At 40.6% G+C, this 22,447-nt stretch overlaps 1 protein-coding gene across 1 annotated transcript; it reads left to right on the forward strand.

The window, feature by feature from the left end:
* The first annotated feature begins 1,366 nt into the window (after positions 1-1,366).
* pgap1 (post-GPI attachment to proteins inositol deacylase 1) lies at positions 1,367-19,935 on the forward strand. Its single transcript, XM_084361165.1, has 26 exons — positions 1,367-1,625; positions 3,326-3,479; positions 5,393-5,568; positions 6,147-6,318; positions 6,450-6,610; positions 6,890-6,942; positions 7,027-7,093; positions 7,257-7,362; positions 7,584-7,642; positions 7,786-7,869; positions 8,068-8,117; positions 8,217-8,268; positions 8,347-8,424; positions 9,139-9,214; positions 9,301-9,374; positions 9,460-9,511; positions 9,590-9,656; positions 9,732-9,837; positions 9,948-9,986; positions 10,223-10,407; positions 10,664-10,894; positions 10,985-11,120; positions 11,494-11,544; positions 11,655-11,866; positions 13,133-13,237; positions 13,331-19,935. Exons 1-26 carry the CDS (start codon positions 1,464-1,466, stop codon positions 13,467-13,469), a joined length of 2,847 nt encoding a protein of 948 aa, XP_084217291.1. The 5' UTR covers positions 1,367-1,463; the 3' UTR covers positions 13,470-19,935.
* The last annotated feature ends 2,512 nt before the right edge of the window (positions 19,936-22,447 follow it).

Genomic DNA, 22,447 nt, shown 5'->3' on the forward strand with positions numbered 1-22,447 from the left:
GAGACCAGGAGGGATTCACCTGCCCTCAGACAACTTCTGCCCTGAGACCAGGAGGGATTCACCTGCCCTGAGACCAGAGATTCACCTGCCCTCAGACAACTTCTGCCCTGAGACCAGGAGAGATTCACCTGCCCTCAGACAACTTCTGCCCTGAGACCAGGAGGGATTCACCTGCCCTCAGACAAAATTGTGGGAAACAATGGTTTCTGCCCTGGGATCAGATGAGACTGAAAAGCCATGAGGAAAATCCTACCAAACAAATTCTGCCCTGAGACCAGAGGAGACAGTTGACTCCCTTTTGTCCAACTTCGTTGCCTTAAAACAGAAAAACATGAATTCTGCCCTGAGGTCAGTTTCTTCTTCATTGAAAATAAGAAAAAAAAAATGAAATAAAAAAAGTTCAATTGACCTTGTTCACTGTCATGCTTGATTTTTAGTGCCAGTTTCTTCAACAAACAAAAAATGGCCTTTGACTGTAGAATCAATATAGTCAGGTGGTGTAACTGGTTTGTGTCAATTGGTGTAACCAGTATTTTTCAAAAATATAAAAATATTATAATATACAGGAAAATTCATGTGGAATAAGATGTAATCATCTATTGCAATGTATTAACATATTTTTTAACAGTTTATACATAATTTGTCAAATATAATTTAGAAGTGTTTATAGCATTTGTCCTGCTCTATGTTACAAAAACGCCCCCATTTTTAATTTAAAGTAATCCTAATAAAATCTATTTTCATGTGATATTTTAAAATTAAGTTACTGTTTTCATAATTACACTTGCATACACTCTAGGTGGAAAGAAATATTTATTTAATACTTTTGACATTTTCAGTCTTACCTTTCGTAAAAAAAAAAAAGTTCAAATGCTTTTTCAAATTACATGAAACCCACATAAACACAAAATATACATTTTAGCAAACCTGATGCAAGCTTTTACAACAATTTCTTAAAACATTTTTGAATTGCTCATAATGCAAACCCTTATTCGTCACTGACCCATATATATATTATAAAATATATATACATTACATCTTCTATATGTTTTCTCTTGCTATTCCTATTGCTTTTTTTGTCACTGACTTGTTTATATATGATAATAATATAATACACAAAATAAAATTAATGAAAGTCATCAAGATTTAATACTGATAATAATAATAATAAAAGTAAAAAGAGGAGAAAATACAATAAAAAACAAATCAAAGTTAGCAAAAGCAGCTAAAATTAGCATTTCCTAATATATTGCTATGTCACTCTATTCCTGCTCTCCCATTGGTCCGTTTCCTAACGGTCCCTCCTCCCATTGGCCGAGAGCTCTGCCAATCAGCGGTGTTTGTGGAGTGAGTGGTTCCTGTTGTGAGGAGGCTCCAGCAGCCGGTGAGAGTGAGAGACAACCTGTGTGGAGTCTGCGGGACGCACGGGATGAGCACCGCAACATGGACATGAAACTGCCGTGATGTCCGAAACACAGAGTCCGAACCGAACCATGAAACTCGCCGCTGTGGCCTTTTACGTGTTCGCCGTGGGGCTGCTGGCGGTCGGCCTGCGGGAGTTGCTGACTGGCTTCGAGGAGAACAGATGCAGTATGACCTACATGTTTGAATACCCGGAGTACCGAGTGAGTAGCACGGCTAATTATTTCACCCAACACCTCGTACTATTACCACAAACTAGCTGGTAGCGTACCGTGTTGGTTAGCACATGCTAACGTTACTGTATCCTGCTAAATCGTTTTCAACACCGCGAAGCACATTTTGTCTAAACCTGACCAGGAAACATTAATTATCCCCCTTTTCTTGAAGCTGTTTCCTGACACCTAACAGCTAACGTCAGATTCATGCTAACACACAGACTCACCTGTGTGTCGGGGAGGTGTGCCTACACGCTGAGGGATCAGATTAGCCAAAATTAGCCAGGTTGTAAAACCATAAATCAGCTTATGAATCCTTGAATCCTCTCAGCAGATCAGCTTCATGTGTTGTTCAGAGGCTACAGGTCAGGTGAAAACATAAAAATGTTGGTATTGTAATGTAATGTAGGTCGTCCTCCTCCTGCTTTAATGTGCTCATCTGTCCAGAAGTGGAGCACAGCTGGAGGCAACATAATTGTATGGGCATCGACCATACAGCAGACAGCCCTTTCTGTTGTGATATATAAGAGGAAGGATAGAAAGAGCCCCGTGGATCTGAAGAAAACATCTGCTTTGTTTGTGTTGTTAATGGACAGGATCTATTGAGCCACAGCTGGAGGGCAGATGAGAGAGAAAATATGGTCTTCAAAGGGTTAAATAGTTAAAGCAAGGGGAGGAAAAAGTCAGATTTGATAGATTAGTGTGACAAATCATAATGTGAAATCATGGTAATCAATAGTTATTATACCGTGATGCAGCTCAATCGTCTCTCCTTTAATATAAAAGGTTTTAGCAAAGTGGACTGGAATGGCCCGATAATGACACATTTACATTATAGGTCATCGGCAGATAAAAAAATTACAGCTGATAATACAAAAGCCAAATCGCTTTTGTTGACTTAGCACGTGCAGCAGCTACACACAGTAGGTGGTGGTATGCACCTTTTATAGTTGTTTTATGAGCAGCCAGTAAAAACAGAGAAAAACAACAACAAACACGCTGTTGTCTCGCTCATAACGCCGAACTGCTGCACCTGTGTAGAGCCACGCAATGTAGACATGAGCCACACACGTTGTCTCTGGTGTGGACGTTTTTTTACAAGCAGAACGGGACACGAGGGGAAAAGTCGTATCACAGCTGTGGAAGTGAGGAAAAAAACATCCTGGATCCGTTTCTTTATTCCAATCCAAGCCAAAGGGACAGAGACCCATCCTCCATCCTCCTGTTTCACGGAAATGTAGTCAGTTTTTAATTTTAAATTCTGCTGACAAACAAACAAACAAATCAACAGTAAAAAAAAAAAACAGCGGCTTTCTTTACTAGAAATTATTCATCGATTTAAGAAAATTGTTTCTGATACATTTCTCCCACTCAACCAATTTTTCAGCATTAATCAATACTACCCAATACTATGTAATCTTACACTTACAGAACATGTTCAGCTGCCTTTTATACACTTTAGGAGATACATTAACCGTCAGCTGTACCAGACATTTAACTTCTTATTACTTCATGCATATAAATAATAGTACAGGTGAGGTGGAGGTGTTGTCTGCCGGCTGTACAGTAACTTTCTCACTGCTGCAGTTTCTTTATTTTGCTTTCTAGTGAGACTGTTTAAACGATTTTGGGACTTGACCTCCTCTGACATGGATTAATGTGTTGTGTTGTTTGTGTTGTGTTGACAGCGCGTGGCTCTTCCTCGTCGCGTGGCCAGACTCTACCCAGCGTACGGCCTCTACCTGTACGGAGAAGGTCTGTACGCTCAGGAGACCAGAGCGCTCAAACTCACCGGTGCCCCTGTGCTCTTCCTGCCTGGGAATGCAGGCAGTTATAAACAAGGTAAGAGCGCATCATTAACGGAGGGTTGATAAAGATTGTTAAGAGATGGGTTTCAGTGTTAGCATTTAACTCAGCAACCAGCAAACGAGAGAAAACGAGGCAAGTGAGCGTTAAAGTCACTCAGCTGCACGAGCAGGAGGAACTGGCTTTTTCCATTAAGTGGATGTACTGAGGTTGTTTGAGGACGTTAATGTGTGGCTTCATGCTTTTTGTTGATTAGTCTCTACCTGAGCTGCAGGCAGACTGGATCGTCCTTCACAGTATTGCAGACAAGCTTTGGTTATTTTAAGACAGAATATGTTGGAGGAGAATCAAGTTTCCACAGTTTGTTTGTTTTTTGTTGTGTATTTTTGCTTGTTGTGAAAAGGTTCTTCACACGTATACCCAGAGTTATCCACTATCTACTTATGAGAAAAGGCTGTTGACATTCTTTATCTCTTATTGTTAACAAATCCCATTAAAAGACCAAAACCACAACCAGAACTGTGTGTGTATCCACAGCTTGATATATCATCTTCTTCATGTTCCTTCATTATCGTGAACACACTCTCTTGTTTATCTTGACTCAATCCCACGTACACCGTCCTGCTGCTATAAATACTCACTAAAGCACCACATTTGTGTTAATCCTCAGCTGAAAATAGTCCCCAACAAATCAGTATTTCCACCTGATTAAGTAACATTAGCTAAGAGCTGCATTGTCCAGTAGGGATGTCCTGATTGTGAAATACTGGGCCAAAACTAGTACTGATGTTTAAAACAGCAATTTTGCTGATATCCGATACTGTTGGTTTTTCTTTTTGGTGTTGTTTATTTTCTTTTTGTTGTTATTTATTTCCACTTTTGTGCTCAGGAAAGGCTAACAATGTTTCAGTACTTACTAAGGATCGGACAATGTAAGACAAATTACAACAAAATCACTTAGTGTAAGTGTATCAGGGTGAATTTTCATTATCGGGAAAATCGTGAATATCCTCACGAGTGACTTGAAAAAGCTGTGCAGCTCGATAATGAACAATCCTAAGATTTAAAATTAAAAAATTTAAGTGTCTTAAGCATATTTTGATGATTATAATGATAATATCATAAATCACGATTATTTGGGCCAGAAAATGAAATATTTATATCGTCCCATTCTGAGTACTTTCATCACCTTTGCTGTAAATTTCCCCATATTGGGACTAATAATGGATTAAAGCATCTTTTCCTACATTGCAAAGTGATGGCAGGGATGTCACGAGCCAGTGACACAAGTGACAGCAGTCAAAAAAGGAGAATATCGTACATTCCTCATACCCAAATGTTTCAGGAAATGGCATCGCCTCTTTAAAAAAATGTAAGCTACATGTTGTTGACACTAAGAAGAAGACATCCTAACACCTGGAACCTTCTGCTGACCTGATATTCTCTCTCACTAATAACTCAGTGATGCTCTGAATGACACAGATCCTTCATCAGATCCTTCTAGCTGTCTGTTCTTGTTATCAGTGGTGTGTAGGAGGAAAACACCCACACTTTTACTCTTCTGAATACAAACACATTTACAGTAACGCTGTGATGTTTGCGATGATGGTCCGTGTTCACTATTCCTCAACATTTCTTGTCCTACATTTAGACTCTTGGAGCTGATGTATTTTTATCAGCTTGATGAAGCACTGGCGTCAGATTAGATCAGACTGTTGCTGCCGTGTTTCTCTCATACAGGAAAATGTTACAGTCGATGTAAATGAAATGATTTTTTTAGCAGCAAAGTGAGATTCATTAGATGACTCTGATCAATAATTCAAATTATAAAAACATGATTTTCACACATGAGCTGTGCATTAATAGATATTAAAACTGAGCATATGTTGGTGATTAGATTAGGACCCGCATTGACTCCACATCTCTATGATTTCACCCTCTTCTCGCAGCTCGCTCTCTGGGCTCCGTGGCCTTGAGGAAGGCCGAAAACATGGAGGGAGGTCTCCACTTCAACGTGTTCACCGTGGACTTCAACGAGGAGCTGGTGGCCCTGTACGGCGGCAGTTTGTTCCGGCAGACGCACTTCCTGCACGAGAGCATTAAGGCCATCCTGAGGCTCTACAAGGTCAGGCCTCAAATATCATCCGCTCCTCAGACAGGGTTACTTATACCAGATGACGGATGTTGCTGGTGGAGTTGTGTTACAGTGCGGGGGATACACATCAAACACATTTCAACACCTCTACATTTAAGTAATCCCTCTGGCTTGTACACTATGCTGTCGTAAAAGAAGTTGACACAGCAACAGCAGAGTAAACTAAAATTCCTAAAATGCTCAGATAATACACAGTTAACAGTAAATACTGTAGTGTCTATTAAATATTTATGTCTGTCAACCTGCAGGGATAATTGTCAATACACAACATGGATTAAACCTGTTAAATATGCAGTTGCAAACACAGCTACAGAGGTGGTTTAGGATGAATGCCAGCTTTTTTTAGCAGTAAAAGCAGCATGAGACGACTAACAAAGCTCCAATTTTGTCAAATAATTTGCAGGAGCTGTTGCATCAGTCACAAAAACCCTGCAGACTTAATTCATTGAAGGATCAAACACAACAGACTCAAAAACAGAGACATGGATATACGTATAATGCTTTGAGAGGTTTAACACTCTCTTTTCTTCTGTTTCTCCTCCCTCCAGCACCTGAAGACGCCTCCTCAGAGTGTGGTGGTTGTCGGTCACTCGATGGGTGGAGTGGTGGCCCGGGCGCTCTACACTCTGCCCCGCTTCAACACCAACCTGGTCAGCCTCATCATCACCCAGGCCTCCCCTCACCTGGCTCCAGTGCTGGCCCTGGACCCGTACCTGCTGGGTAAGGGGAACTCCCACACTCGATTTTATTGGTACTTGTTTGTATACAGAAATATAGAAATAACTTTCCAGTGTCATATCTGTAATGTAAAATATAGATTCGGGTAAATGTGAAATCTTTGCTCTGTGTAGATTTCTACGCTGCAGTGAGACAGAAGTGGCAGAACCAGGCCAACAAGTTCAGGAACGTCACAGTGCTGTCTGTTGGGGGTGGTTACCGTGACTACCAGGTCCGCTCCGGCCTGACGTCCCTGTCTTGTCCTCCAGGAGACCCCAATAAGTTGTCACTGGTGGTAAGTGTTGTTTGTGAACTGGTTAAGAGGCACTTGACCGAGTTATTGAGCCCCTCCACCACTGCAGGAACTTCTCCAGGAAGGTTTTTTAAGAACTGAGGAACTTCACCTTCATTTCTACTCACAGGACTCGGTCTAAAGTTTCTTAAAGTTGTATTTTTTTGCTCTGTTGGTTTCTCGGTAGACGGTACTTTAAGTTCTTAGATATTTGGTGCTGAAGGATTCTGTAAAGTGTGTTTGATCCTGCACTGCTCTTCACATTATGTTTCTATGTTCAAGGCAACTGCAGTTCCCAGGACCTGGGTGTCGACTGACCATCTGTCCATCGTTTGGTGAGAACACGGCTTTATGTTTCAGTCGAATATTGTATTTAAATATCATGCAGGTTACTAAGATGAAGTGTGTTTGTGTTCCAGGTGCAAAGAGCTTGTTCTTGCGACTGTCAGGGCGTTCTTCGACCTCATTAATCCTGAAACCAGACAGGTCAGAACAACAAACGTGTTTTAAAATTAATCTTTTCTGTGAAGAAATATGAAGGTAGAAGAAAGATGTTATTGCACTAGAGCCTCGGGGGACGACCTCGTGAAATATTACATCTGCAAACACATGTCATCTGTTTTCAAGCTAAGCAGTGTGTTTTTATTAGTTCACAGAAAACCCAGAGAAGAAACTGTCAGTACTGAACCATCACTTCATCAGACACCCTGTCAGGATGGTGGGAGACACGCAAGACACCTCCATCTCCATCTTAGGTGAGAGAGAAACAGCTCACCACAGAGAGGCTGAAATATACACAGAGATTTAGGGCTGCAACAGTTAATGATATTCTCGATTGTTCTCTTAATTAATTCATTAGCTTTTTGGTCTATAAAATGTCAGAAAATGGTGAAAACTGTCCACCTGAAGCCCAAATTGATATTCTCAAATCACTCACATGCTTCTTGTGTTTTCTCTTGTTCCTTTTGTTCTCCAGATTTTCCTGAAGCTTGGAGTGAAGTGAACACGCTGCGTCTGGCCTACAGCACACCAAAGGTACCAGACTTTGTCCCAATATAATAAAGGAGCTCCGTACATACAGTCAATAAACGCATCAGTGATTTATGAAGAAAAACAACCCTGATACAGACAGAAATATAAATGTACCAGTTATCCTCAGTGTTGCTCTCCATCCACAGGAAGGACAGGTCAAATACTTCCTGTTTGCCCTGTCAAGTCGCAGGAAAGCTTACAGCCATTTCTACTGCCGGAGCAACAACCTGGTGAGTTTCCAGACTTCTGAATCACCACGCATATCTGTAATTCATGAATGATTCATATAGATTTATATTTGTGAATGTAGTAGAATGAAATGGCAGCTCACACGTAAGTATGAAAAGCCACATATTCAGTAAAGCAGAAACCAGAGTATTCTTGACTTGAAGAAAAAGGTGATACTGATTTATTGTTATGTCCAACAGGAGATGACCAGCTGGGTCTACGGCTGCACGCACAGGAACGGTTCTTCATGGTAAGACCACCTCCTGTTTAGTTTTCCTGGTTTTTCCGTGATCATTTTAGATGATAAAACAGTTTTTTACTCTTCATTCATGCTCCTTGAATTTCCCAGTGTGCATGCGGTGGATCTGTCCATGGGAACCGAGCTTCTGCCTCCGTACAAGGTAATTATCCTCTAAAGAGACGCGGTCCAGTCCAGTCCGAGCTGCTGTAGGCTGATCACAGCTGTCTGTTCTCCTCAGGTCCTGATTCTCAGTCTCAGTGATTTGTCTTCAGTGACTCATCTGGTGGTTTCGGCCTCCAACCTCAACGGCAAACAGGTAGCTGAGACTCTCTGATGATGAGACTCTTCTCTCCTCCTCTTTCTGTTTTCTGTCTGTCTGTTTTGCTGGTCTTGCCTCTGCACAGCAGTGCTGCTCTCCTGGGTGCACAGTCGACCAGAAACAATCAATATTCCAACATACAGCAGGATCCTTGGATTGACATAACTTGATTTACAAATTACATTAACAACAACAAGGAGCAAACCACACATTTCACATGTTGCTTCAGTGAGTGAATCAGATGCAGCTACATGCATTGTTGTTTATTGTATTTTTTTAACGAAGTAGTGTCTATCCCAGCATCCTGGTGTACGCTGTTATATTGATTTTTCTGGCTGACATGCTGATGTGAAGGAGGTTATGTAAAAAATGTACTTTATAACTTCACTATGTATCTTTTAATGTGCAAAGTACAGCTGAGGATGACGGGAATGTCTGTAGTTTTGTGTGTATTTGGTTATAAACTAATGTAATAACAAATTCAAATCTTGAAAAGTTATTACACTTCATTCTAAGAGGAACATCATCCAGATTTGATGGCGATTAAAGCCCAACCAGTGCTCGTGTTATCAGAAATGAAACTGCTTAAAAAAGTCTTTGAGACAACCCAGCAAAGAGCAGACGGACAAAGAAGCCGAGGAAAAGATTAATCTCACTTTATCAATCATGTTAATTATAGAGTTGGCATTAAAATGTTAATCTGGTCAACAGTTCACGGTGGAGTGCGAGTGGCAGAGACAAGAATCTCAGACTCTGTCTGTCCCGGTGCCGCATGTCTTGTCCTTCGGTGAGTTGTCTTCCTGTTGACACTTTTATCTTTAAAATCTAGAAGAAGTAAAAACAGATTCCTTCACAGCGACTGTTGTTTTTCAGGTTTGACTGTCAGCGATGTTACTGTCAACTCGTCTGGGCTTCTTCACACCATCAAGCTGCAGCACTTTCACCAGGTTAGCTCTCATGACTTCACCAGGTTTCACTCAGTACCTCTGATCCTGTTCCGTCTCTAACATCTGAGCTGCTCTGTGTCTTCAGGTCTATCAGGCTTTCAGGATTACTGTTGCAAGCCAGTGTAAAGTTCACAAAGGTAAGTTTGTCTTGTGATACACAGTCAGGCTCGTGTGCGCATGTTTAAAGTATAATAATAATCTCTTTCTTTCTGCAGACAGACTTCCCAACGTGTACAGAATAAATGTGCCGTGGTTTCGAGAGGATTCTTTAACCACAGTCAGGTGAGTTCTGGTCCGTTGTTTCTTATTCTGGCACTTTCACGTGTCACGCTCACTGTTTCTGTCCTCCGTCCACAGTGTGCCGTCAGTGACTGAGATCTCAGGGATGCTCCACACAAGTCGTCCAGACAACAGCTCAGGTGTCCTCCTTCAGCTCCACACTGCCCCCAACTGCCAGTATAAGGTATGAATTCATTATGACAAATGTGTTTTTTTTTTAATCATCAATAAGGAGGTTAAAATGTGACGTTAAATAGATAAAATGTTCTGATGTCTTCTGATTTTTAACTTCAGGTGTCAGTAAGGACTTCATTACCCAGAGTGCTCGGACAGGTACGACTTTCTTATCCTGTTTTTTCCTCCAACATTCCCTCAAAAGGAAACTTAAAAGAAAAGTTTTGTTCCAGTTTACTTGATACTGAATGTATCTATTAATCTATCTAATACTGTGTCGTATTTATTTTTAAAATGTATTCCTATGTTACCTTTATTTTGAGCAAAGTCTGGCGCAAGATTTTCCTTTAGGATAAATAAAGATCCGTCTTATCTTATGTTATCTTCTCTGACAGATCCTGAGGTTCTGCGGTCCCATGGTGCCGGTGTACACAGCTGTAACCCTCCTCCTGGCCTGCGGGGGGCAGCTGTCCACCATCTTGAAGACGAGGCGAGCTGCAGACATGAGCCAGGTGGTGGGCAAAGGCCTGCAGCCGCATAAAGTCAATCTGCCCGTTTATATTCTGCACATCTTACTAAGGTACGCTTCGAAAACCTGGAAATTCATTCTTGATCTTGGAAACAGCAGTTTGATGAGAAATAATTGTAACTATGTCAACTCTTTTTGACTATTAAGAGCTTTTAGTTGCATCTCAAAGCCTTCATCAAGTTATTACACCTGAATCTGTGTAAGAAGAAAAAACAGCCGTTTTTTTTATAACAGTTGATAAAAATATCCGAATATCCTGAAAAACCATACAATTTTCTAATCCTCCTCTTCCTCCTCCCTCCCTCAGCTGTAGCTGGTTTCAGGAGGTCTGGTCGGTTCTTTGCCTCCCCCTCATGGATTCCCTCCCTCCGACCACCCCTGATGCAACATTTAACGAGGACTTGGTCCCAGCTGAAGAGTGGCCCCACTTCCTGTCCCCTCTGCTTTACATCTTCGGGGCAGCTGTTGCATACTGGGGCAGCGCTCTCCTACGTCTCATGATGCGACTGGTCTCACTCATTTTAGCTCCACTGCACAGGTAAGGCTGAACAGTTAAACATCGAGGTATGTGATGTGAAGCTTCCTTTAAATATAATGTTCTGACTCTTATTTTCTGTTTTGTCTTCAGACCGTCCGTCTCTAGAGACTGTGGCACTCTGCGACCGCGGACGCAGCTCCTCATCACTCTGTGTCTGACTGTTATCGGCGGGACGTCGTGTGGAGCGCTGTCAATGTTTGTAGCCTTCCTGCTTCACCTTTACAGGGTGAGTTTAAGGACGTACTAATACACATAAATAGAGCTTAATGATTATTTTCAGTGTAGATTTATCTGTAGATTATTTTCTCGATTATTCGATTAGATGTTTGGTCTAGAAAAGGGCAATCAGCGTTGCGAAAAGCCCAAGATGACGTCTTCAAATGTCTTGTTTTGAAGAAGAGACCAAAGATATTCAGTTTTCTGTCATAGTGGAAGAAAGAAACCAGAAAATATTTGTGTTTAAAGAGCTGGTATCATAAAAAACTGACTTTTTTGAATGAATGAATGAAGCCCTTTCCAGTCATTTTACAGAGTAGCATCACTAATTAAGTAACTGAGTCTGTTCGATCCCTTCACACTGTGTTTGTTTGCATGTTCAGGTACTAAGGCTACAAATGACAGAACGATCTTTGAGTCACATGCTGAATCTGGTAAGATTTTCAGTTTTAGTCTTCTCCAATCAGCATCTTTCACAACATTACAGTTTGATTCTTCTCAAATTCAAGCTGAAATCACTTCAAGTTTTCCGTCATCCTTTCAGGCACCGGGGAAGCACAAAGACACTGAGAACGGCAAAGTCGACGCTGAGTCCTTAAGCAAGCCTAAAGAATGTAACGGCGCCCCCCTGCTGTCTGAGTGCGCTCTGCAAGAGGTGAGGGACGACTTACAGCTGCACCTCTGCCTGTCAGCGCTCCTCACGCTTCCTCTCATGCTCATCGCACCGTCACTCATCCACTGGATGCGCAACCTGAGGTACAGTATTTAAGCAAAGAGCGTGTGAGAGTGAAAGCACCTGCACGGCTGTGTTTATTAAGAATGCTAATCAGTGCCATGCGTCTGTTAAGAAATATGTCTACATGTACATAAACAGAGCGGCCGCAGCAGCAGTTAAGTACCTGATTTGTTCAGACCAATTATGCAAATGGAGTCTGGGTCAATTTTCCAGTTAGACCTGAGATGTTTTCATCCCGACAGGCTGCAGCTCTAATCAGCTAAGAGAGCACGCTGTGATCCCCACGGTGCAGCGCAGAGGCTGTGGAGATGAAGGAACAACGACTGACTTTTTAATCTATAATTTATTTTTATGTCATCTATGACAAAAACAGAGCAGCACTCTTCTTCTTCTCCTTACAACAGCCTCAATTTTAAAGTGTATGTATGTTGTCAAATATCAAGTATAACGTACCAAAGTCTTCTCAAAGTCCTCCAGATACAAGTTGGCACATTTAACACAGACAGCTCCATTAATGGATCCTTAAACTGTTCATGAATACAGCTCCAGTGTTGCTCTGTCTGATCATGACCTCTGATCTGTTTATGAAACAGAACTGAAAACAGACTAATTCCTTAATTTTAAGTTTAATTCATGGTCATCTGCATAATATATCTGTCTGAAATCGATATCATATCAAGAAGATTATGTTTCCAGGATGGTTTGATCCCAGAATGACAAATGCTGAAACACAGGGTTGGGTGACATGACAGTAGAAATGTGTCTCTGCTATTTATAATGTGGCAAATCTGAGCTGGATTCTCACGTGATCTCGATAGTCCAGCTGCCTCGGTGCCAGGCAACGTGATACAGGCAGCAGGACTGCTCAGCACATCCTCAGGTGATGACAGTTTGTGGCTGTAAAGCACCAACATTGTGTGATTTTGTATTTTACACTGACTGAAGTTTACATTTTGAAAGATGTTGGTTTTACGTTTGAGTCTTTTGTTTTCACTTCAGGTTTTATGTCATGTGAGGCAGTTGATTTTGTTTGTGTGGAAGATTAAAGGGGCAAAATGTAAGAAATTAGTTGAAAACGTAAAAAAATGGACTAAAATTATAAACAGAATGTGAAAAAAATTGTAGTTTTGACATTATGAGGTCAAATATATAATGTTACCATGATATGAAATTATATATACATGTACCGTGATCGAAGCTTTGCCCACCCCTATTAAAATACATTAGTTAGTGCAGTGGTAAACGTTTTGAGCACGCCTGTTTAACTTGTGTTTGGTCGTCTGCAGGTACTCCACCCAGTTGGATCCAGACCCTTGTTGGCCACACATTGTGCCTGTAATTGTCGTGTACACGCTGCTTATAAACTGCAACACTTTAACACTCAGCCACAGGTGAGAACACGTCATCACCGACACAGAGACTGACTCATTTCATAACTATATTTTCTGGGAACTCTGCTTTAACCTCCTCTTCATCTCCTCCAGTAAACTCCTGCATCTGACTACCTGCCTCCCTCTCCCCTTGGCCGTCGCCATGGTGACCTTCTCTCCACTCCACCTCTACAGAGTCACCTACTTCCTGTTGGCGGCGCTCGTCCCCCTGGCCTTGTGTTGTCTGCTCTGACGGTACCTGACTGGTCTCAGTCCACATCTCCACCATAACAAGCCTTTTCTCTAGATGAAGCTTTACTCTCTGAAGCTGGTTGATCCGTCTCGAGGAGACGTCCTCGGGTCCAGCTGCCATGGAGCAGAGCCATAGACATACATAGCTTTGGGGAACTGTCTGCTCGATGTTAGCACTAAAAGCTCCATGGTGGTTACACTACGTTTTAAAAGAGAGAGGATGTAACGGCCTTGGAACATTTGGTGCAAATATGGCTCCGAAGGATCGACCTGAAACCAAGTTTGCCTTACTCTGTATATCTATAGCTCTGCCTTCAAGGAGCGACAACTCCACAACCAGTGAAGCTACTGATACTAGAGGTTCACAACAGGGTGTTACTGTTCTTATTTCTGTTGTTTTCCAGTGTCTTCAGTGGCATTGTTCACTGTGGTCACTGCGCTGTAAACTCCTACACTGCCTACTGCTTAGCGATGACGTAAAGCTGTGTGTCGTCTTTACTGTTGACTGTCGCAGCCACACGACCAGTGGCTTTCATCCCATCGGAGAAACCCAAAGGAATCATGTTTACATCCTCCCCTTAATCACTCAAACACCTGTTTACACCTGGTGTTAAAATGCGATCGGACACGTTATCCAGATAAGGAATTAAGGAAAAACACATATTCATGATTTGCCCTTTTATTCATGGTGTCCTCTACAGTTGTCAGATACTTGGAAGCCATTTTTATGTCCCCACCACCGAAGCCTTATCCACAACTCCAGTTGATTATCATCCTTGTATCTTGTATGACATGGCATCATAAATTCAAAATGGCAGACAGAAGAGGAGACGCACAAAGTCTGGAACAACTGTTAAATACTGAAATATATTTTCCAACTAAAATAGACGTAGAATAACTTTTAACCCGATTTTCTCTTGCACATTTTACACCCGTCAATGTTATATTCTGCCTGTTTAGATTCCTCATTGTTTTGTTTAAAATTATAATATAATTCACACTTGAACAGTTCTGTTAAACAGATTTTTATCAAACTATAGCCCCAGTAGGCAGATAATACCCTTTGTATCGTCAATCACAGAAAGAAAACACTATTAAATCAAGATAAAAGCATTTCTTACATGTTATTTAGTTCACTTTCACAAACTGACACTATTTTTATACAAAGAAAGGAAAAACTTGATGCATTACATTTGCTGAATTTACAAAATGGGACGAATAAATAAGAATTTGTTTGGAGAACATTTCAAAAAGTTTATACATTTTTCCCAAAACTCAACAACTCTTAAAACTGTGATTTTTTTTAAGGGAGTCTGGAGCTGATTAACCACCAGCTCAAATAACTCACACAGGTTTTTGCTCTGGAGGACAGAAATCAGATCTCATTGAGAATAATGAGAACACACTAAAAACACCAGGGGTTCATTCACAAGCCAGACTGGATCCTCTATTATCCGGATAACGTCTCCAGATACAGGTAACATTTTAACACCAGGTGTAAATGTTGTGTTCGATACAGAACGATGACAGACGGCAAATGAAGGAATGAGAAAACTCTGATCCATCATAGTCTTGTAGCCAAACAATTTCTATAGTGTGTTCAGGCTGAGAGCAGCGTTCATTTAAAGGTGACACATAAATCTCTTTTCGTCTTTCTCTTTCCTGCATCGCCTTGTGACATATACTCACCCTCTCATCCGCTCACTAAGGCGACAGTGACTGTTAAATGAGCAGCAGGCCGAGGGGCTGGTCTCAAATAAGCATCTAATAGTCGCGTGGTCGGAAATAACAGTTTAAATATTCTCGTACTTGAATTAAACGAGCCAAGAAGTCAAAGAGAAAAGCAGCAAAGGAAACATGTCGACACTTTCCTCTGATCACAACTCGTCTGACTCAACACACGTTACCGCTCCCATCAGTACTAACACAGTCATGTTATCATCAACGGTCTGCCGAGTTTCTCTTTTTTACAGAAATACTACGCTCGCTCATCATTTCTGATTTTTTTCCTACTTTGCTGTTCTGTGTGAAACTGTTCATGAAACTTCCTGCACAGATGTTTCAAATTAAAAGCCTCCCGGTGGGTTAGAGAGCGTAATCCTTCCTTTTCCTTCTCGGCTTTTAATTTGAAATTTGGTTTCAGTGACTGTAGCTTGATTTTGACTGCGAGAACAGCAAAGTAGAAGCAAATTTATAGTGACTTAAACCGGATTTATGATTTATAAAAGGAAAGCAGAAGAAACTTGTTCATACAAACAGAACTGATGCTGTTGAAGTGAACATTATGCAGAATTTACCATGAGGCTCACGTTCAGGTGTAAACTGGTTAAAGAGGATTACAGCAGAAGTTAATGAGGTGATTGGGATAAATATGCTAAACTGACAAAATTAACATCTGACGATGAGCTGAATCATAAATAATCACTCAGTTCTTTATGTTCTGGACTCATAACGACTATAATCACTTGTTGTTGTTGGTACTTTGACACAGACGCTGTACGTTGTTCTCGGTGATGTTTAAAAGCAGATTATTTACTTTCTGTAAGCCTCGGATTTATGTTCAGTGAAGGATTACGGGACGTCTGTTCAGTATTACAGCTGATACACATTTACAGTACGATTAAAGATTCAAGCTTTAAGCTCTTAACGGATATTTTAAACCCCGTATTGTGATTATAATTTTCTTTCTTTGCACTGCTGCTGTTTCGGGGGGGAAGCACGGTTAGCTACGCTGACGGCGGGTGTACAGGTAAATATTTACGACCGAGCAGCTCGTCACCTTTTGTCTTAATTTAGTTTGTTTTAAGTATATTTTAATTTAAAACTGATCACGTGTCCTTAATCAAATTAAAGTCAGCCCTACATGGAGCAGAGCAGCAAGTACTGAAGTTAGAACAACAAAAACATATTGTGACCTTTTGAATGTTTATTTTTTCTTAATATATAAGAACACGTCTCGTGTTTTCCAGATTTGAACCTTTTTAAAACGACTTGAGGACGAGACTGGAGTTCGTCTTCTATATTTTTCTTTCTGTCAACAAAAGCCAACGATGTGTTATTTTGACTTCCTCTCCCCGTCGATTGTATTCAGCCCTGAGCTCAGTGGTTCCTGCTGAAGACTTTCAAATCTGCTCCCAAATACTAACTTTATTTTTTTTAAAAGGTGAAACAATTTCCTGAAACATCTGGGCACTGTAGTTTTAACAGATGTTACTCAAACTTGACCAACATTTGTTAGGGAATATTTTCAGATGCAGATGAATCAGAATTTAGTGCTCTTGTGACTATTGTTGGTAGAACAATGGTGTTTGTGGGGCTGAGTCAAAAGAAACTACAATGTGTGAAGGAAAATGCCTTCACAGCTCTGTAGAGAGGTGAAGTCACATCCCTCCTGGTGGACCTCATGGGACCTTCAGAAAAAATATGTGGAGAGACAAACAATTTATTGGTCCTGTTTGAATTGTGTCATGAATCACATGTGATGTTTATCTATTTAAAATATAATTTAAAGTCAATAAAGTCTCAGTTTGTCATCAAACTAAAATATCAGACCGTGAAAATACGTCATTATAAACACTTCGCAGCCAACAGTCTCGTTAGTGACGTCGTCTCGTTGAACGCTCACCAAACCCGTAACTTAAACACTGTTGGCAGAAAGAGAAATACAGAATACGACCAGACTTTATCCTGTTTATAAAACACAATGTAATATTTGATATCATGAAGCTTTTGGATATAAATGGAGGAAACCGGATGGAAAACTCTGCCACGATCGCTTCAAACCGTCATGATGATGATTATTGTGATGAAACCTGTTTCCTGTGTGTGTGTGTGTGTGTGTGTGTGTGTGTGTGTTCGAGTGTGCTGAGTTGTTTTCACCTCAGATTTTGTTGCCAATTATTATTATCATTTTTTTAAGCTGGTTAGTTTCACAAATGTGTTTTATGAATCACTAATAATGAAACAATCAACTAGAGACAAGAGATCTATATTTTCTGTTGCTAAAATCTTCCAGCTGAACCAGATTTACATTTAAAATTTCTAATTTTTTTGTATATTTTCTGCCTCTTTGTGTTTAAATGTGTCTTATCGCTCTGTCACATCCTCACGTCAGAGAAGCAGCTGCTGTGCCTTTCTGCTTCCTCCGCCTGTCAGTTTGAAAACCATTCGGTCCTCGGCAGCAGAGTGTCGGCTAAATGACGAAGGGCCCGCGGTGAATGTGAGCGTCCTTCACTGTTCCTGTACTCACAAGAATATTTATTCAACACCGTCGTTTGTTTTTTAGTTTGCGTGACTTTATTATAACGAGATACTAAAGATCATTAGGGACCAAATCACTCCACAAACACACGTTAACATCTTCTGCAGAGACGCCCGCTGTTATTCCTTGTGTGCGTGTGTGTGTGTGTGTGTGTGTGTGTGTGTGTGTGTGTGTGTGTGTGTGTGCGTGTGTGTGTGTGGTGTAAGTGATCAGCTTTCTGTCTGGTGCAGTTTTCTAGCGCTTTGAGATGCACATCGTCCGCCTCGTCGTGAAGTGGTGGCGTTCACTCGACTTTGTAGAACAAATTAGACGAAGGAGAGTTTTGTTTTTTATATAAATGTAAGCGTGGTTTATATCGGTGTTCACTGTGATCGTGTCGTAGTTGCAGAGTTACACACGATGGTTTTTCTTTCACACTTTGAGGGGAAAATGTGACGTTTTCTCAGACGAGGTGATGTTTTTTGGAACGAGGCGACGTTTTGTGTGTTTTGTCTGAATTGGGATATTTTACAGGAAGACATAAATCAGCTTAAACATATTTCTTTGTCTGAGACGTTCCTTGGAAACGTCCAGTTTAAGTTCTGTATTTAATAAATTCTTGATCTTTGAACACTGCCATTTTAAAACCGGTGTAACAGACTGTGGTCCTGCTGCTCGCCTGTTGATGTGCAGCAGTGAAAAATGTCTCCACCATCGACAGTATTCATTTATTTTATAACTGACTACAAAGTTTGAGTTCAGACGAGGGGATCTTCACATCATGTGTCAGAAATGATTCAGACAGTTGAAGGTAACTCAGTAAAGTGTTTACAGGTCTTGGGGAGTTTGACTGCGTAGTAAAAGTCGTATGAAGTCTTTTGTTCGTCTTTTGTAATCTGATCAAAAATCCGTCCCGTGATGTCACTTAGCAGCTAAGTTGCATTGTGGGTAATGTAGGCGCATTGCACTTCATTCGTTATGTAGAGTTCAAAAACAAAAGATGGATACAGCAGAATAAGAGATATCATCTTTTTTATTCCACACGTTCTTCTTCCTTTTAAAAACCTGGTGCCTACATTACCCACAATGCAATTTAACCACTGAGTGACATCACTGGAGGGAATTTATCAGATTACATGCGAGCCACAGAAGACCTGATGCTACTCTGTCTGATCTGTAAACACACTTCAATGTGTAAAATTGGTGGAGTTTCCCTTTAAATGACAGTTTTGTAACATCCTGCATGTCATCAGAGGGATTTTCTCTCTGTTGATTACATCTCTGACTGTTTCTGGCATCATGTTTTTTAATTATCTTGTCAATCAAATGTGCACGTGCAGCAGATACGATGATCAAATCCACAGCTCATCACAGATTTCTCTCCTTTTTATCACTCTCCCTGTTTTACGAGCTGTTTAACATTCAAATCAAAGCACACTCAGAGAAACTGATCGTCTGCTGCGTCTGCTTGAATTGATCACTTTAAATGAAAAACGTTTTTTTAAAACGAGGTGCAGCTGCAAAAACGCTTCAGCTGCTTTTCTGATTGATCGACCGCTGGTTCTGATGTCCGGAGCGCAGACGTCTGGCATTAACTGTCCTACAAAACACAGCAGAGGGAACAGAAATGAAAACCAACATTGACCTCAATGAAATTATAAAATTCATAAACAAAGCCGGTCATCGTTGAAAAGTTATCACAACCTGAGTGTTTTTTAATGTCGGTGGTTTTGATTGAAAGATGGCTGTGAAAATCTTCTTATCGGTTCGTTTAGTGATGAAACCGGATCTGTTCCAGTGTTGATCGGTGGTAGGGAAGTAAAAATCACATTAAATGTCTCAACTGTCTATAAGTGCTTCAAAGTCTGGTAACCGTATCAGTTTCTTTATTCTGCTTCTGCCTAGAGTGACTTTAAAACCTGTAACCTCCTGCTAGCTGGTCCGTGTCGTGCAGAACTAGTTAGAGCTTTTGTCAATGAACAGAACCGGGCAGGTGAAAGAAAACAAGAACCACGTCTGACGCTAGTTTCTTTCATTTCTATTGTGTGGTGAGGCTCGAGTGTGGACGAGTGTTTTCTCCTCAGGTTTTCAGCGTTCCCGTGTCAAAATGGATTGCTTTGATGTTTTTATATTTCTCACGTTTTTATTATCTGATGTCATTGTAAATGGGCAAACTGTGCAATTTTTTGGCACCATTGTTGTTGCAATAAAACCAAGAAAAATAAACGTTGTTGGTTTTTCTTTTATTATTTTAAAGTTGTGATGAATGTGCTGCTGGAAAATGTCCCGTCGTGTTGTCAAAAATATGCAGTTTTATTTGCACAAACACGTCTGGAAAATGTCTCAATATATCGTTTTTTTGCCCCAAATACAGCTGGAAATGTCCTGATGTCTGATTAAAAATATCAGATTCATAATGTCCTGACATCTCAGCAGGAACATTCGATTTTGTTGCTATAATCACGTCTGGATAACATCCTGACGTCCAAGTGTCCAGTTTTGTTGCCACAAACAACTTGAAAATGTCCCGACATCTCGTCAAAAGTGTCCAGTTTTGTTGCCAAAGACATGGCTGGAAATTATCCTGATGTCTAATCACGAGTATTTGTTCTTGTTGCCTCTATCACAGCTGAAACAGCGTCTTGAAATAATATAAAGGAGGACTAGAGAACAGGCGAACCCTCTAAACTAAAACGATTTAAAGGAATACAGCTACTCCGAGAGCTAAAAGTGACCAATAACTGGTGGGAAAGTGTGATATTTAGTTTGCAGAGAGCTTTTCATCAAACCAAACCTCGGCTGAGAGGTTCAGTGGTTACTGGTCGTATGTTCGACAGGTGAGCAGACAGAAACCTCCACATGAAGACATCAGTGCTGTTAACTTGTTTGTCGTCTTTCTGCCTCCTGCTGGTCATAAAATGCTCCCTGCAGCTTTAAGACGTCACTAAAGGCCAGTTTAGATGTTTAGACGGCCGGTGTTAGTCGAGGCTGTAGAAATAAAACTAATGAGCTCAGGTGTTTGACAAGTTAATAAGGAAAAAGTCAGCAGAGGCAACTTTAACCCGCAGTTTTTAAGTCTACTTAAACACACGTATAATGAAGAGAAGTACTTTGTAATACACTGTTAGTTTGCTTTCTTAAAGTACACGTGATTACGAGTAAAAGTATTTGTAATTTTGTGAAGAAGTTCACTTTAAGACTTCCAGAATTAGTATATTTACTTTTAGTGGCGTACACTGAAGTTGAACTTACTGACTTCTATTTTGAAGTAGATTTTTTCAAAGTGCATTTTAAATATACTTTAAATTAAGCACAATACGTACACACATACTTAAATTATACAATATACCAACTATTTTTCTCATTAACTAACTTAACTCAGGCTGCAGCTGCACCTTCTCTGAGTGTCCAGCAGAGGTCAGTGTTTCCCTGCTGACAGCTACCTGTGTTCAGGCTGCAGCAGCACACACACTGACACACAGTGACACACACAGACACACACAGTGACACAGTGAAGAGTCAACACAGCTGAATGAACGTGTTTCTACACTTTCCTCATGTTTTGCTTTAATGCAGATTCATCGTTCAGGAGCTGAGTGGGAATCCCCAGAAACATATTTACTAATGGGCCGTAATCAATGATGGAATGTAACTGAGTAGATTTACTCAGTTACTGTACTGAAGTACAGTTTTGAGGTACTTTACTTGAGTATTTGTAGATTACATATCTAGAGCAGTATGGAGCATATTTAGATTTATTTCATTGGCAATCAAATTTTATACATTAATAATTATGAGGACAAATGCTGAATATTGGTTCTGATAATCGATCGACCCTTTGTACACAGTGTGTTTGGTCAGTGTTTGTCTCCAGATACTTCAGTTGTTGAGGAGAACGCTGCGATGCTGTTTTACTGTGAAGCTCCAGAAATGTTTTGTGGAAACTTCACCTGACTTTCCATCAACAGGGAGGAGATGATAAAAGGATTATTAAACATCTTCCTTAAATGTGAGGATATTCTGCTTTTCTTTGTCATTCATGACAGTAAATGAAGAGTCTTTGGATGAAGGTGAGCTGCGACTAACAATTACTTTCATTATCAATTCATTTGGTCAATAATCAAAACAGTTTTATGTTGTTTATAAAACAAATCAGCTGTTTATCAGAACGCTGCAACTTCTGACTGAATAATGAGTTTATATTTTTGTGTGAACTGTCCCTTTAAGAATTCACCTTTTTGCTTGAGAAACACCTGAATGATTCATTTTCTTCCAATCGACTGATCGATTAATCGACTTATCGAGTACAGAGTGCAGAATCTACACCTGAAATGTAATAGATTACTTTATAGAGTATCTGTGCAGTGGTTCTACAGGTTGACTCTCTCTCTCTCTCTCTCTGTCTCTTGTGTCACCGCCCACTCTGTTTCCCACATTAATATGCAGCAGTGTGTGTGTGTGTGTGTGTGTGTGTGTTATATGTGATCATCTCAGCCTCCTCAGTCCGCTGATTAAACCCCTCCAGCAGCACAGGAGAGTCTCTCCGCTGCACATCACCAAACATTACGCCATCCTCCGGCGGGGCTTCTTCTTCTTCTTCTTCTTCTTCTTCCTCTTCTTCTTCTTCTTCTTCTTCTTCTTCTTCTTCTTCCTCTCCTCCTCTTCTGTTTCTTTTCCTTTTTTTTGCAGCGCTCTGCACACTCACTCACATTTTGTGCATCTGCTGCTGGTGGGAGGAC

This window comes from Pagrus pagrus, assembly GCF_965226575.1.
Source record: "Pagrus pagrus genome assembly, chromosome: 9".
Lineage (NCBI taxonomy): Eukaryota > Metazoa > Chordata > Actinopteri > Spariformes > Sparidae > Pagrus > Pagrus pagrus.